This window comes from Rhamphochromis sp. 'chilingali', assembly GCF_963969265.1.
Source record: "Rhamphochromis sp. 'chilingali' genome assembly, chromosome: 5".
NCBI classification, from domain to species: Eukaryota; Metazoa; Chordata; class Actinopteri; order Cichliformes; family Cichlidae; genus Rhamphochromis; species Rhamphochromis sp. 'chilingali'.
In genome coordinates, this window is record NC_137932.1 from 34098231 (window position 1) to 34115150 (window position 16920).

The 16920-nt window shown below is 41.1% G+C and overlaps 1 protein-coding gene across 4 annotated transcripts in view; it reads left to right on the forward strand.

Moving 5' to 3' along the window:
• Positions 1 to 5317: 5317 nt before the first annotated feature.
• epha7 (eph receptor A7) overlaps positions 5318 to 16920 on the forward strand; it is an 86562-nt gene continuing 74959 nt past the window's right edge. For 3 of the 4 annotated variants that reach the window (XM_080882081.1, XM_080882082.1, XM_080882084.1), the window contains exons 1-3: positions 5318 to 5540; positions 7006 to 7070; positions 7629 to 8298. In XM_080882081.1, the coding sequence (XP_080738207.1) occupies positions 5447 to 5540; positions 7006 to 7070; positions 7629 to 8298 (829 nt within the window). In that variant the 5' untranslated portion in view covers positions 5318 to 5446. The remainder of the gene's footprint in view (positions 5541 to 7005; positions 7071 to 7628; positions 8299 to 16920) is intronic. The other variant, XM_080882083.1, reaches the window with a different exon arrangement.

Here is a 16920-nt window from a genome sequence, read left to right on the forward strand (position 1 = left end):
TCATGTCAGTCATTTTAGAGCCCTAAACTTTTCTGGACATTACATAATGAAAGTACTTAATAAAACACAAATGTCTCATGCTCAGAACGGGCATCAGAAGACTTCCTGTCTTCCTCCCCTCACCCCCAACTAGTGAAGCAGATAGCCACGCCTCCCTGAGCCTGATTCTGCTCGAGGTTTCTTCCTGTTAAAAGGGACTTTTCCCTTCCCATAATCATTACAATATCAAGTGCCTTGAGGAAATTGTTGTTGTTATTTGGTGCTATATAAATAAAATAGAACTGAATGCAAATTAAAAGTATCATTTAAATTACATGATAATTAAGGATATTCACAAGACCTACCCCAATTATACAGTTGGATCTTAAGCATTGCGTTAAAATTTTGCTTTCGCTGTAAAACCAGCATAGGGTCTGTATCTATGTATAAAAACTGTAGGGAGAGAAAGAAGCATTGGCTTACACGCAGGAGGTAAGAAAAAGAATCCTGGGTTGGTGAATGGACATATTACACACTTCATGTTTTGTCACAGGTGGCCACAGCTGCCATGTTTATGAACCTATCAGTTTCTAGAAGAATGTGATGCCAGATATCAACATATGGCTTTGCAGTATCTACAAGCAAGGCACAAGGTTTTTTAGTTTCCATGTGAACTCCCAATGGAATTTATCAATCACTCTGTGAGTGCCATGATGTAATGTTAATTTCATTTTAAGAAAAACTTTTTAAAAAATTCTATGTGTATTTAGAAATTATAGGAAATCTTATCCCAGATACTGACTGCTTCCAGCGGACATGCCAAGATACTGACGGCGCACACTGTGCTATGCCGGGATGGCTCAGATGAAAGATGGCCACAGTGAAAGATTCAGTTAGACTCACAAGGTGAAAGAGATTAAAAGTTAGCTGTGGTAATGTGATCAGTGTTTGTCTCATAACGTACTGTGTCTACAGCTTGTTTCTATGAACAGGAGTGCAGCATGAATCGACACGCTGCATTCTATAGGACATGGGACATCATTGAGATTCCCATGCAAATGAATTCATCAGTATATATAAATATATTTTCTCTTATTATAAAAGCACAAATGGATGGATTGTTGCCCAGTGTCACCTGGGATAGACTCCAGCCCACTCATGACCCTGGACTGAACATGAAAATGGATAATCATGAAGCAACTCCACTGATGCTGGTAAGTCAGCTACAGGGTCATCAGCTGTGAGCCACATGATGCAGATGCTTGCAGATGTTTGGCCCCCTTTTGCAGCAATAGGGATTTTTGCTCTACTACTTCCTGCAGCTTGCTGTATAGATCCTTTCCTGTCCCACTTTGCATTTATTCCTGAGCCACAGCCAGAAACTGCCTTGTCCAGACTCTTTAGCCATTCTTTCACTTTCGTACTCTGCATGGCTCCGCTAATGCCAAGAGCCTTAGTTGTTGCATGGATTTTCCAGTGACACCTCTGTAGCCACTTTCCATTGGATAGGAGAAGGCGTTTCACCCTGCTTCTGTATCCCAACAGCTTACCTGATTAAGTGACTCTGTGATTGGGATGTTGATGCACTCGTGTAATTTAGTTGTGCTCTATGTGACTCCAAAACCTCTGCCAGCTTGCACAGAACCAATCATGATGTCATCTGTATCATACCTGATTTGTGCTCTATTATAAGAGTAAACTGGGGTTATGGATGCAGTTAATGGTGGCAGTTCATTTCTGAGTCACTCAAAAGATCAAATTTACATGGACTTAAGATACATAAATAGATACATTGCTCTATTAAGGAATCTCAGACTTTCTTGTTAAATCTTCCATATGTTGGCCCATGGCATGGCCCTGCTAGTAAATATACCTCAGGTTTATGTATTTTTTCTAATGCCACTGGCTTACAACTGTAATTGTGAACATCTCGTCCTCCATACTAGTGACTTCTGAGACCTCAAGTTGTTTCCTCTCATTTGTTTTGACTTTTGGGGAGTTGGTGCTCAGCTGAGCACAACACTTCTCCTGATAATAGCGTATGTTGGTTGATTCTAGTTGTAGTTGGAGAATGTGTTTTCCAAACAGGGCATGGAGGGAGAACTTACTTCCAGACATATTTGTTGGCATCAGGGTAAGCAGGTAGGACCAGAGCTTAATTTAACTGTGAAGGTCTTCAGTCTATGTTCTCCAGGCCTTCATAAAATTATGTAATGACTGAGGAAGTCATGTGCTTGGATGAGCGCTCCAAAGACTCTTCACTGGCTGCCCTATCAGCAGTGGGATCTTTTTCTTTTCACTGAAGAAGGAGTTGTTATCAGTCCTGATCCCTTTCCTAACTGACAGGCCTGACTGGTTTGATTTTCATCCTTGCCCATCTAAGGTTCAGGAACCTTGTTGTGAAATGAGCTGTTTGCAGGGCTGTGGTGATGCTGTCCATGTTATCCATCTTATGGCTGGTAGATGCCTGATTGGGATTGCATTCCTTGAACATCAGTCAAGATTATTTTGAAAACTGCTGTGAATGAATAGATGGGCACAAAAGATGTTGAAATATAGTATGAGGATTCAGCCGCTAATATATGTAACTCTGTGTGTGTGTGTGTGTCCGTGTGTGTGTGTGTGTGTGTGTGTGTGTGTGTGTGTGTGTGTGTGTGTGTGTGTGTGTGTGTGTGTGTGTGTGTGTGTGTGTGTGTGTGTGTATAAAAAAAAGGTAACATTAATCCAGATGAATTCAAACAATCTTCTATGAAATACATACATGCAGGACTCCATTGTGTATCAAGGACAAAATGGATTAGGTGCAATTTGCATAATAAACAAACAAAACAAACGTACAAAAAAAGCAAAAGTAAATAAACCTTGAAGTGAGTCCTTGTCTGCTTCCGTCCATTTTTATGTACACAGTTTATTAATCAATATTTGTGGGGCATAATTACAGTTGTTTTGCTTGTTGGGAGGTAATGGAGATTAAGTGACCTGCAACAAATGCTGTATGTATAAAGGGATAATGAGCGCCGCTTTATGCTTTAATTTTTAAGTGATATGCCAAGTCATCTGAGAAAGCGGGAAATTAACTTTAGACTTTTTAATTGTGTTTTATTCTTTGTTTATGGTTGTTTGTTACTTAAAGACCCCCGGTGGGTCCATCTTTAAGCTGAAAGTCTCTGAAGCACGGGAGCAGTAATGAAACAGGTCCTGTTGTGTGAGTGGCCTGTCTCTGTGGGACTTTCTTAAGGTGACCTTCCACAGATTAAAAACGCCATTTAATGTCTCTCCATCAAATGCTATATTTGGCTCAAACATTAAAGACTCCTTTACCTATAAGAACCCAGGAAGCAATGGAAACCCACTTCCACTCAGCCTGAAACGCAACTTTTTAATTATACTTTGATTTTCTTTTAATCTAGTCATTCTGTTTTCCTTCTCCACATCTGTACATAGCACATTTATCAAAGCCTGGAAAAGCCACCCTCCCTCTGTTCTTTTATTTATATTACAATTGTGGATGTTCTCAGTAATCTTATCCAATGTTTAAAATAATGGGGTCAAAGCATGAACAAGGAAACACATGAACTAAAAGTTCAGAAATGCTCAGACAGCGTTTTTCTACTTTTGGCTGTGTATGATGTCACAGAGAAAAGATATGGAAAAGATATATATAAATCTTATAAAGTTTGTATCTGTCTTGTGTGAAACTTGTATGAAAAGCATACAAGAGTGAAAACGGATATAAGATCCCTTGAAGAATCATATAAATGAAACTTGTATGTTTTGGATACTTACTAAAACAATATATGAAAGTAATGAGAAAGTGGCCACTTTCATGAGTAAATCATGTAAGCCTTATATGATTCACTATATGAAGCAAATCTGATGCAAGTCTTTTATAAGTTTTTTCTATTTCTTTTCCATATGGGTGGTCATCTTAGTCACACGTGGAAGATGGAATTAAAACTAAATGTTTGGGGCAGAGGGTTAACTGATGGAGCTGTGCCCAGACCTACTATAAGACAGTCATAGAGGGTCTATTTTGAACTGTGGATCATGCAAAGCTTGTCTGGATAAGTCCAATAATGAGAAATCTGGAGTTAAGAAGCAGACGTCCTCTTTGAGTTTAGCAGTACGAAACAGTAAATGGCCAAAAAATAAAATAGTGATTCAGCCAGAGGTGCATTTAACAAAACACAGTAATATACAACAGACACTATATACAGTGCTGTTGGTTTAACATGTAAATTTGGCCAAATCACACACACACAATGCTGAAGCCTTTTTGTGTTGCTTGTGATACATCCAGCATCCACATAGCCAGACAAAATCTTGTTTGAACACAAATGTGGTGCTTTTAGACTCTAATAAAATTCTAACTGAATGAAGCTGAGCTGAAACAAAACATTGCAATCACATATAAGTCACACACTAGGAAAAACCAGGAAAACCAACTTTAAAGAGACACACACTCTAACTGCATTATCTCATGGAAAAGGCATACAGTCATGCACTCGGATATATGGGCTAATCAATATACACAGCTGGAAATGAAAGCACACTGGGAAAGGCAATCTGTTGAAAATCAGTAACATAACAATTAAACTACATTATAAATACTCTTGACTTCGCCCACTTATCTTTTCTTCACTTGAATAACATCATGATGAAGGATTACTAGTACTTTAACACATTATGTGTCAGCACTTGTTCAGAGGCTGTGGTTGCTTCAGATATTTCTTTGTGGTGAGGTTGCTTCAGACCCAGGGGGAGCGATGAAATTCATTTTTAAGCATATTATTGTTTATAATTGAAATAAAGTAAGTAAGTAAATTTTGTTTTTATAGCACCGTTCCAGATAAAAATGACAAGTGCTTCACAGAAGCTAAAAAAAACAACAACACAAAATAACAGTTTTTAACTGAAGGTGAAGATTTATTACGAGTTTACAGATTAGATGTTTGACTGTCTCCTCTCCACAGTGTCTGAACTGATTTCCAGAGGACCTTTAATTAAAAACAAAATCAACCGTGACATCATCCGAAAAATTAATAAAAGTTTAAATCACCAAACGCCGCGGAAGTCTGTGTTTTTCACTAGAGCTGTATTGTGTGAGTGCGTGTAGAGTTCAGCTGAGACATCCACTATACTAAAAAATCCCTTGCCCTTTTCCTGACAACATTTCCACAGCCGTGGACCTCCAGTTTGCTCATCCCCCTTAAACTCCACCTCCATCTTCGTATTGGCTCTCCATGTCTGTTGCGTTCCCTTCTTCGCGCTGCTGTTGGATAATGCCTCTGTCCGTCCGTCTAACTGACACGAGTGGAGCTTTAGTCTCCTCCCAGCGGCAGCAGACGATATTTGAGTGGAGACCAGTGGATTGTTGTACATAGAGCAGATTCAGTGTCGTCAATGGGAAGCACGCGAGACGGTGGCAAAGCTAGTTACGGTCTAGATTGAAATCCACAGCTGCACCATGCTCTCCAGGTCTCTCCCGTGTCTGTGGATTACGTTTTGCCTTCATTTATGCTTTTATGTAGACAGCGGTGAAGCACAGAATGCGAAGGAAGGTAAGTTCCTAAAGTTTTCCTCTCTTCCACCCCACTGCAGTTGGAGACGACATTAACATAAATATGTCAAAAATCAGCACATCGCGTCCTGACATTGAAAGAAAAATATCTCTTTTTGCTTTTAGTTACTCGGAATTTTAATGTCAGGTGATAACTGAGCAGGCATAACAGAATTGTCTGCTACCAGGCTTTGGTGTAAGCGGTCTCTTGGTGTTTTTACGCACGGCAACTAAACGCTGTAGAATAGGCGCAGAGGCTCTAGTTTTTTTTTTTTTTTTTTGTTCCAGCATCAGTGGGTAATCGGTACAAATAACCTGCTTGTTATAGATTAACGGTCTGTCAGGCGTAAGTGGGTTTATATCTCAGCAGCAGTCTCGCCTCGCTGGAAGTGAGTAAGCCTTCTATCAGGACGCAGTTTCGGAGCGTTATTTCCTCCAAAGTGTCCTCGGCTTTTGACAGTCGTGTCTGTTCTTGTTTCCTGGAAGGAAAATCCAGTGGAACGATGCGGAGACATGATCTGCCTTAGACTTTCAAGTCGTCTAGAGTCAAGGCAATCGAAGACTAAAATGGAAGGGAATTCAGATACACGATAACAGCTAATAATTGGCGCCTTCATTTAGCCAGAATTGAGTTAAATGACATTTTACGATCGTGTTAGTAAAAGCATAAAGTCAGCCGCAGGAACTGGTGTTCATAGCGGAAAGTACAGTGTAATAACCGTAGATGCTGGAATGGTGTGAGGAATTGTAAATCACAGGTGAATGCGGGATTTCGTAGACCTCCATCAGACGTGATTTATTTTTTTAAATATGCAAAAAATAAACAAATAAGTAAATATTCATTTTATTGATTGACTTTTCCCCCGGCGGTGCACCGTGGCCGCTTCCCTTCCCCGTCGTGATGTAAATGTCTGCTAATATTAAATACAATTGAAACAACTTCCTCCATTTTTCGGGAAGCCGCCGCGGTGCCGCTCTGCGCTCTCGCACGCGTCCCCACTGCCCTCTTCGTCGCCGCCGTCCTTTAAAATTGCGGAGACGCCGCATGTCACACATTGTTTCGCTGTAGTTTTGTGGCCGTCTGGAGCTCAAAATAGCCTTCATCTTTTTGCACTTGTAAGTCCAGGGTAATAAGAGCTACTTTCTTCGTAAGGCAACAACTTTCATGCTAAAATTACTTTTAATTTTAAAAAGGAAAATATATAAATTAGATACAAATGCTTATTTTTTTTTGTAGTGATTCCTATTACATATGTTTCGTTAGTGTTTTTCATAGTGAGCTAGAAAGTTCCAAGCATGAGGACCTGTCTGCTGCAGTGTATACCTTCCTTTCTGCGTTTCTATTTTTCTGCTGGCAGAAATTAGGTCGCGGGTTTGTGCTGTATAGACGTGTGGCCTATCAGTAATTCCAAGGCCCGATGCCCTGGTGAGATTTAACCACCTGCTTCTTGGTTTCCTGTCACTAGTGATTCTACTGGACTCCAAGGCACAGCAGACAGAACTGGAGTGGATCTCCTATCCTCCCAATGGGGTAAGTCTGCAGAACCGCATCGAGTGCATGCGGATGTGCTCCATATATCTGGATTTTTTCCCCTGCTATCTGTGATGTCTCACATATGTGATAGGAATAATAATATGTATGTGCTATAGTCCTCTGCTCAAGAGAGGTCTGTCCTGAGGAAAGATGGAGCATGCAAGAGGCTGTTTTCTGCAGCTAAACTCTGCCGGCTTTTGGCATTCAGAGCACAAAGGCCTCAAGCAAACCACTTCTAACTTGCTGATTAAAGTGTGTGTGTGGGGGGGGAGACTTTTTAAATAAATAATGTGAGCACCAGCAGATAAACTGAGCACCATCATTCTTTAAAGATGTGCTTGTGCGATAAACGGATAATCTACCTTCTCTGCAGTTTTTTGTATATAAAGCTGTCTGAAATGACTATATTTCATAAACCTTTGTCGTATTCGTTACAGTGTAATCACCTGCAGTTTAAGTTTCTTCATTAGACACCTATCTCTGTTATTGCTTTCACATTCAAGTTTGTTTCTGTGTGGATGCATTCATGTACAAATCTGTGTTGTGTTCTTTCAGTGGGAAGAGATAAGCGGCTTGGATGAGAACTATACACCCATCCGAACATACCAGGTTTGCCAAGTCATGGAACCCAATCAGAATAACTGGCTTCGGACTAACTGGATAGAGAAGGGCGATGCCCAGAGAATTTTTGTGGAGCTGAAATTCACCTTGAGGGATTGTAACAGCCTACCTGGTGTGGTGGGCACTTGCAAGGAGACATTCAACTTGTATTACCAGGAAACAGATTCAGAGGTAGGACGAAGCTTACGGGAGAACCAGTACGTGAAAATAGACACAATTGCAGCAGATGAAAGCTTCACTCAGGGTGACCTAGGCGAGAGGAAGATGAAGCTGAACACCGAAGTGCGCATAATTGGCCCCCTGTCCAGGCGGGGCTTCTACCTGGCCTTCCAGGATGTAGGAGCGTGCATCGCCCTGGTCTCTGTAAAAGTTTATTACAAGAAGTGTTGGTCTATCATCGAGAACCTGGCCACGTTCCCAGACACCGTGACGGGATCAGAGTTCTCCTCACTGGTGGAGGTCGAGGGTATGTGCGTGAGCGATGCCGAGGAGGAAGCCGATAACTCTCCTAAGATGCACTGCAGTGCTGAGGGGGAATGGCTAGTGCCCATTGGGAAATGTATATGCAAAGCTGGATTTCATCAGAAGGGAGACGCATGTGAACGTGAGTCACTTTCACTCATTTATTGATTTATTTTTTATGTAATTTTTGGGAGAAATTCTCAGACTTTTTTTTATTTAACAACATTTTATAAATAATTCAGTTCATTTTATAAATGAAAAAAATAAGGAAAAAAGGTAATGAACTTAATAGTATTTGTGATTAGATTATGCAAAACAGGTGAATGACAATTTAGGCACCAGTGGACGTATAGTTGTGTGTGATAGTAGGATTACATGAGCTGGTTTGACAGGAATAAACTTGCATAAAGTCTAATAATTTGATTTTGTATTAAGCGATTATGAGGGTTTTAATTTATTGACATGACTCTGTTGACACTGGGATTAAATAATATCTTGAGTTTAGCTCCGCAGTTCCCAACACTTCCCTCTGTGTTACTGGCTGGAAGCCAAGACAATCACTAGCAGAATATACAGGTCTAGAGGAAGTCCATCCAGTCACTCAGTATTCTCTGTGACCCGGCCAAATGACCCAGACAGAGTGGGAAAACAAATTGCCGCTGTCCTGTGGCATTTCGGCCTCGGGATATTTATGAAGGGAGGCTGGTTTTTGGATTGTTGTGGTGCCGAGTGTTCCACTACAATTACCGATAATGTGCTTTCTGTCACTCTGAACTCCCAGAGGATTACTTCCAGTAGACACCTGACTTGAGCGATAGAAATCACTGCAGATTAAAAGAAGGGCGACTTAGGTACTTGGGTCACGGAACCTAAGCAGCGCCCCTTATTAGCCAAACTTTTTCTTTTTTGCAAAGCGAGCAACCTCAATCTAAGCAGCTTATAAGGAGCAGCAGCCAGTAATAATTGAACGGAATGCGTCTAAGAACAAATTAGTGTCCCTGGCAGACAAGCTTTTATGCCATGCTGTCATCCATTAGGGACCCCTCTGAGGGAGGTGTGCTAATGAAATATATTAGACCATGTAATTTAGAGCAACACAGCCTGCCTCAAGTTGTGCTAATGTTAGGAGGCTATCGCTTATCCGACCCCACAAAACCCCTTCTTATTGTTCTTTTGTTCTTATACGCACACATAAGATCCGATTGTGCACTCAGGTTGAAAGAAAGCACACAATTTATTTCCATGGGGAGTGTGGTGCAGCAGAACAACCAGCTGCTCTGGGTTGTCAGAGTCATTTTAACTACCTTTTATTACATCTTGGTACAGAGTCCTCACAACAAAAGATGGTTGCATGTCTCTATTAATTAATCTGTTAAAGTGTCAACTACAACAAATAACCTGCAGATGTGGGCAACAGCACAATGAGTCTATCCTTTAGTCGTTAAAAACCCGAGGGATGGAGGCACCTTAATGCGTGTGCCGATCAAGATTCCAGTCTTGACACTGCACCTTTATGAGCTTTATCTCTACTGAGGCATGAGATGCTTTTGTATTAAGGGGTAGTTAATCTAAATAAAATGAGAATCACAGTGCACCATCAGCACTTCTTCCAGTTGCTCCACTGACATCAAATTGTCCATTCAGTAGTTTCCACATAGAACAATCTAAAAGCTATTCAAAGTATTTCTATCAGCTGAACAGCAGAGCAATAAGTCCAAGTATCTGTGACCGTAGGAAGAATAAGTGAGATCCTTGAACCAGTTTGTCTTAGTGCCGTAAAAGTAGCCTACTTTATCTTGTGACTTTATCTTTTTCTGTTGATATGTTAACTCCTGGGCTTTTAATGTGAAGAGTTAAAATGAAGCATTGCCAACATATGTCTGTTTATACATTTGGTACATTGGAAAAATTTATTATACAGAGGGGCAAAGCACAGGGAAGTTTAGTATTTTCTGTGTTGTACTACTAATAGGTTCAGTTTTTGCTTTCCCAACTCCTGACAGAGCAAACATCTGAGTGCTCGTTCATTTTAGTGGTTTGGAAAGTTTTAATGATTTTTGCAAATCTAAATGATTCTGCTGTTTAGTGAAATACACTTTGCCTGTCAAGGTCAACCAGTCCTAATCCCGAACCCTGTGATCTCTGAAGATCTTTCTAGTTATTGTTTTTGGCTGAGATAAAGCCCTATTTGTGAAAAGGATACATGTTTGAAATAATGTTATCCTTCAATTAAAGTCTCATACATGTATTTTGGCTTTCCTTTTATTCTGCTATAATCTTTTCATTTGGGTATGTTAGATAGGGACAGATTGCATAAAAAGTGACTGACACTACACCTAACCGTTAATGGGTTGTTGACATTCTAGTTGTTCCTAACAGGTTAAAGCCACTTAAGGATCTAGCCAGGATTACAGTGGTCTTGTAAACACGTGAAAATAATTTCCATTACATTCAATCTTTGCTGAGCATGTGTTGCCTTGAATAATGACAACCAAAAGGTGACTTTGGTTTGTAGTTATCTGACAAGCACTTATTGTAAAGAAAACTGACTCCTTAACACACTTCTTAACTGGCCTGTTTTAGAATGAGCAACTGTGCTATGATTATAAAGCGGGCACTGGGAGGGTGGGGGTGGAGTAAGCGAGTTGAGCTGTCACTCATGTAATTTGAGGAGCCTCTGTGTGGATGCAAAGGCCTTCTCCAAAAGTTGTTGTGATCCACTCATTCATCATCTCTGCCCCCACCCCCATCCCACCCCACCCTCACCCACACACATACACACACAAAATCCCCCCCCCCCCTCGGTCCGTTGTTAACTCTTTTGTGGCAATCTGCGCCGTGTTCGTTCAGTGATCTCAGCGTAATGGCTGTTGAAAAAGGCCAGTTGAAGTGTCCCCGCAGCCTGCGAAGGCTTCATTTTGCAAAGAAGTGCGTGTTGGGAAAAAAGCGCCCATTCATCTGCTGGTTCTGTTTAGCGCTGGCCACTGGTGGCAATGGAGCCACTGAGTCGTTTAAACAGAAAGAGGGCTCTTGTGGGAGGACACTGGTGTCTTTGTTTCACTCAATCCCGGGAATGTATGTTGTCCAATTTTGACACATCGCATCATTGTGGTACTAAGTAACCAGTGCCTGAGAAATGATTAACTGTTGACCCTGTCCCAGAAAAGGGAGAGACTGCTGTCTGGTGGAAAACAGATAAAACGGGCCATATCTCACTGCTATCGGTGCATGCTAACTAGAGAACTAATGAGAGGATACAGCATCCTGTAAATGCTGGCACCATCCATCTTGACTGTCAGGGAGTTAGACAGAAGTTAGTAGGAGACTGATTGATGATTAAACCCCCTGAGGGAAAGGGCTGGGATCTGACCGCGACAGCTTACGTGTATGGAAGCCACCAGGCAGCCAGGTCTAGCTCCAGGCTTGAAGAAAAGGCTGTATTTAGCATTTCAAATGAGGCCAAGAAGTCAGGAGGTCCTCATACATCTTGATGCTCCCTTGATTGATAAGGTGTGAATTTAATACACCAAATGGCTGTCTTTTGCCACTGCTCTGGAGCTTAATTATGCAAATGATAGGTATGTGTCGAATATCACAAGAGACCCAAATGGACCCAAATCACTCAAGATTGAAATAAATTGGTGATGGATGGGATTGCATGCTGTCACTGCCAGTGCCTGTTTCCTGTGAATAGTAGCATTCTTTCTCAGCCTCGGGCTTTTTCCTACTTGTTGTTTTGGCCTGGCAGGTAGCAGTCTGAGATAAGATGTATTATTTTCTGCTCACAATGTTTCCACCAATCCTGTTGGCACTACCTTAAAAGTGATCACTTAGGGAAGGACCCCGAGACAAAAACAAAAGCATTCAGCGCTGTGCCCAATAATAACGTAATAATTAAAGTCATTTATCAAGTAAAAAGCTAGACATCGATAGAATAGCTGATTTCATACAATCGCAGATGGAGCCATTTCTGAACTTTTGATTGAAAAAGAAAATATTTTTTTTTAATGCAAGGTAATTTTGAAAAATGATCTAATAATTAAATTAGACCATGTCTGGAGGTGTTGTGCTTCTTACTTTAACCAAATTTTTGTTTTTTGTTTTTTTGCATGAACACTCTACTCCTCATTTCTATTTTCTAGCATTTTGAGGCTCTTCAGTATTACCTCCAAACTCTGCTTCTCTGTGCTTTATATAGGTGGAGAAAATTATACAAATAGGAATTGCAGGTTCCGTAGAAAAGAAAACAGTGCTTTAGGTCAATAAAAAGGGCAATATTGTGCTACATTTCAGCTAAAGTTACACTGCTGAAAACAGATGTAGAATTTACTTCCTGACAATTCCTATCCAGATGTTCTGCTTTAATTCCTGCCCATTAGTAGAGACTAAACCACAGTTAAGGCATGAGTAAGGAAACTATGTTTGAAAATCGTGATTTGCCAAGCTGGAATAAATGGTACTTGTATAACGTTCATATCCAGAGCCTCATTTTTAAATATCCACTACAGCATGAGAAGTGAGAGCCTGGGTTAGTAAATATTAGTTTGAACATTAATATTCCGATTACTTATTAACTTATTCACACATCCTGAAAACTGAGTGCATGCATTAGACTCTTTGAGCAGCATTAAAAACAAGTTTCATGAAGATATTTAAGCTTTATACAGGGAGTACAGAATTATTAGGCAAGTTGTATTTTTGAGGAATAATTTTATTATTGAACAACAACCATGTTCTCAATGAACCCAAAAAACTCATTAATATCAAAGCTGAATGTTTTTGGAAGTAGTTTTTAGTTTGTTTTTAGTTTTAGCTATTTTAGGGGGATATCTGTGTGTGCAGGTGACTATTACTGTGCATAATTATTAGGCAACTTAACAAAAACAAATATATACCCATTTCAATTATTTATTTTTACCAGTGAAACCAATATAACATCTCCACATTCACAAATATACATTTCTGACATTCAAAAACAAAACAAAAACAAATCAGCGACCAATATAGCCACCTTTCTTTGCAAGGACACTCAAAAGCCTGCCATCCATGGATTCTGTCAGTGTTTTGATCTGTTCACCATCAACATTGCGTGCAGCACCAACCACAGCCTCCCAGACACTGTTCAGAGAGGTGTACTGTTTTCCCTCCTTGTAAATCTCACATTTGATGATGGACCACAGGTTCTCAATGGGGTTCAGATCAGGTGAACAAGGTGGCCATGTCATTCGTTTTTCTTCTTTTATACCCTTTCTTGCCAGCCACGCTGTGGAGTACTTGGACACGTGTGATGGAGCATTGTCCTGCATGAAAATCATGTTTCTTGAAGGATGCAGACTTCTTCCTGTACCACTGCTTGAAGAAGGTGTCTTCCAGAAACTGGCAGTAGGACTGGGAGTTGAGCTTGACTCCATCCTCAACCCGAAAAGGCCCCACAAGCTCATCTTTGATGATACCAGCCCAAACCAGTACTCCACCTCCACCTTGCTGGCGTCTGAGTCGGACTGGAGCTCTCTGCCCTTTACCAATCCAGCCATGGGCCCATCCATCTGGCCCATCAAGACTCACTCTCATTTCATCAGTCCATAAAACCTTAGAAAATCAGTCTTGAGATATTTCTTGGCCCAGTCTTGACGTTTCAGCTTGTGTGTCTTGTTCAGTGGTGGTCGTCTTTCAGCCTTTCTTACCTTGGCCATGTCTCTGAGTATTGCACACCTTGTGCTTTTGGGCACTCCAGTGATGTTGCAGCTCTGAAATATGGCCAAACTGGTGGCAAGTGGCATCTTGGCAGCTGCACGCTTGACTTTTCTCAGTTCATGGGCAGTTATTTTGCGCCTTGGTTTTTCCACACGCTTCTTGCGACCCTGTTGACTATTTTGAATGAAACGCTTGATTGTTCGATGATCACGCTTCAGAAGCTTTGCAATTTTGAGACTGCTGCATCCCTCTGCAAGATATCTCACTATTTTTGACTTTTCTGGGCCTGTCAAGTCCTTCTTTTGACCCATTTTGCCAAAGGAAAGGACGTTGCCTAATAATTATGCACACCTGATATAGGGTGTTGATGTCATTAGACCACACCCCTTCTCATTACAGAGATGCACATCACCTAATATGCTTAATTGGTAGTAGGCTTTCGAGCCTATACAGCTTGGAGTAAGACAACATGCATGAAGAGGATGATGTGGACAAAATACTCATTTGCCTAATAATTCTGCACTCCCTGTAGATGCCCTGGGCAGTTTTTGTTTCGTTTCCATTATTCTCAGCTCAGGTTCATGCCATTTTCACGGCTTGTCTTAGCTAGACATGCCATACATTTTTAGCCTAATTTAGTCTCTGTAGACACAGGACCAGATGGAATGCCAGTTGTACTCTACCACAGAAATTCAGACATTTTTCATGAACTGCTCATCCTAGAACATGTAAAGGTTATCAACACTTGGCAGGCAAACAACTGTGGGAAAGTGATAGATTGACACAAGAACAAGGAATTAATTAATTAATTAATTAGATCACATTGTTTCATTTAAAATGGATGCAGCTGGATCCCTTTTGATACTTCTTTTTTGTATTTACCTCTAGCTTTGATGCAAACAAGATGGATTTCTAGTTTTACTGGCTCACCATTCTGAATGGAAGACATGTGTGATTATAAGTGCAAATTGGACCAACCGGCTATTTCATGTCAGCATGGGAAAAAAAAAAATCTGACCTGCCAGTTCAAATTTGAGACCCTGCGTTGCACTGCATGAATAGAATCCGAGTAAACATTCCTCATTCTCACACAAACAAAAGCATATGGTCAGTTAAAGACTTTGTAACCACCAGAAAGGGAACGCTTTGTGATTTTGCGACAGATAGCGTTATTTCCAAGGTGACACTGGGGTCCACATTTGGCCATGCGTGAGGTCAGGGAATATTAACTTCATTTACACATGGCTGCAGACCAGCACAGCACCACAATGGAGGCCTGCCTGTTGTGTTTAGTAACGTGAGCACCCAGGCTGACAGGATCCTGTCAAGAAGAAGATGGATGTTTGCACAGTTGACCTCTGCTCACCAGCAGAGTCACCTCTCTGGCTTCCCTCCCCCCTGCATGGCAAAAGAGCCCCCCTCGCAGTGCAGCGGCCTTCATCTTTTCTCGCTCTTCCATGCTGTTGTCCTGCTTATCTACCCAAACTGTGGCACAGATGTCTTTTTTTTGTAATTGCTTGGTGCTGACGGATGTGGTCAGACAGGAGAAGTCCATGTCAGAAGACATTGTCTTTGTTGTTCTCTGTTGTGTCCCCGTGGCATGAGGGTGAAAGTGATATGTGACGAGGCCTGGGGTCTTGCCATCTTAAGAGGCAGCAGGGAGGGTAGTGTTATCAGTGGGGCTGCTCCTCTGGGAGGCTTCAGACCACTGGCTCTTTGGTTCAGTCTCCCTTTAAGAGGAAAATCAATAACTTATTACATAACTTCTCACTTTTTCCCCCACTTACACCCAGAGGAAGAAGAACTTAAGATATGCTGAGGATGGCTCTGTTTCAGGAAATTCAGCTGTTTCTTTTGGATCGTTGTCTGAAAATAAACCATTCTCTGTGAAACAGGAGTTGACATGTTTAGGAATGCAACTGCTAATTATGTTCATTATTAAATTATCTGATAATTACTCAGATTACCTGATTAATTGTGCGGTTTACAAAAAGAGTCAGAAAATAGTCGTGATTCATTTTCCAACTGTTGATACAAAAGTGAACCAGCCCTGTAGGAGCAGATCTGTACAAGCACTCATCTGAGGCCAAGCTACTCCCTTTGTTTCAAGGGAACGCTTTGGCCACAGACTAGTGTTTCATTCCTTTCTGTCATAGCTCTGGAATTGGAGAGGGGTGGGTGGGGGCAGGTTAGAACGGTAGATAATGCTCAGTTGCTGACTGGGGACATTTTCAGGGCTGATTTCGCTTGGGCTCCTGGGGGGCTTTCGATCGGTCAGACCTCTGGACCCCATGTATTCATCCTGAGAATGCAAAGTCTTGGTCTCATCTGCAGTGTCTTTTAGCAAGGCTCCTTTTTAGAGGTGGCCGCCTCCTTCGTAAAGGTAGCCTGCACGGCTGGGCTTAAGGACCCACTCTCTTGTTTCCATGTGAGTTAAATGAACTAAACAAAAGACGATTAGGCAGGGACATTTTCCATGTCACTGAGAATCCATTTCAAAAGCTCACTCCGCATGATAACTTAAAGAAGCAGAGGCCTCTTAGGAGGTCTGTGTGCAGACTCACGATGCAGGCCAGGCAGTTTGAGAGACCATTCACTGATGTAATGCGTTTAATCTTCAAATACTTTTTTTTCTACCAAGACCACGAAATAAATTAGCAGTTGCAATGAAGGAGAAAACAGGTGATTGAGTTTGTTGTTTGCCATTTGTATAGCTGTCGGTGAGGGCTCTGATGAAGTCAATTCCTCTGTGAGGTTCAGCTTAGAGTTAATCTGAAAATGTAATTCTATGTTTCCTTTTCAGCAAGACAAAACCAACTACATGCTTTCTATTTTGGGGATAAAAAATAGACGTGCCCTGTCCTATAATATGACAACAAATGAATGTTATTTCTCGTGCTCAGCTGCTCAAAGGGGGAATTTTACTGAGAGTGATCTAAAACAAATATTAATGAGTTTAAACTTTGTAAAAGCATTCCTTTAATTGCCACTGTAGGAGAATTGGCTTAGATGTCTCCTGCACTTTTTAACTTTGATTTTTGTGACTTAATCAGCATCTGGCTTTGATCTT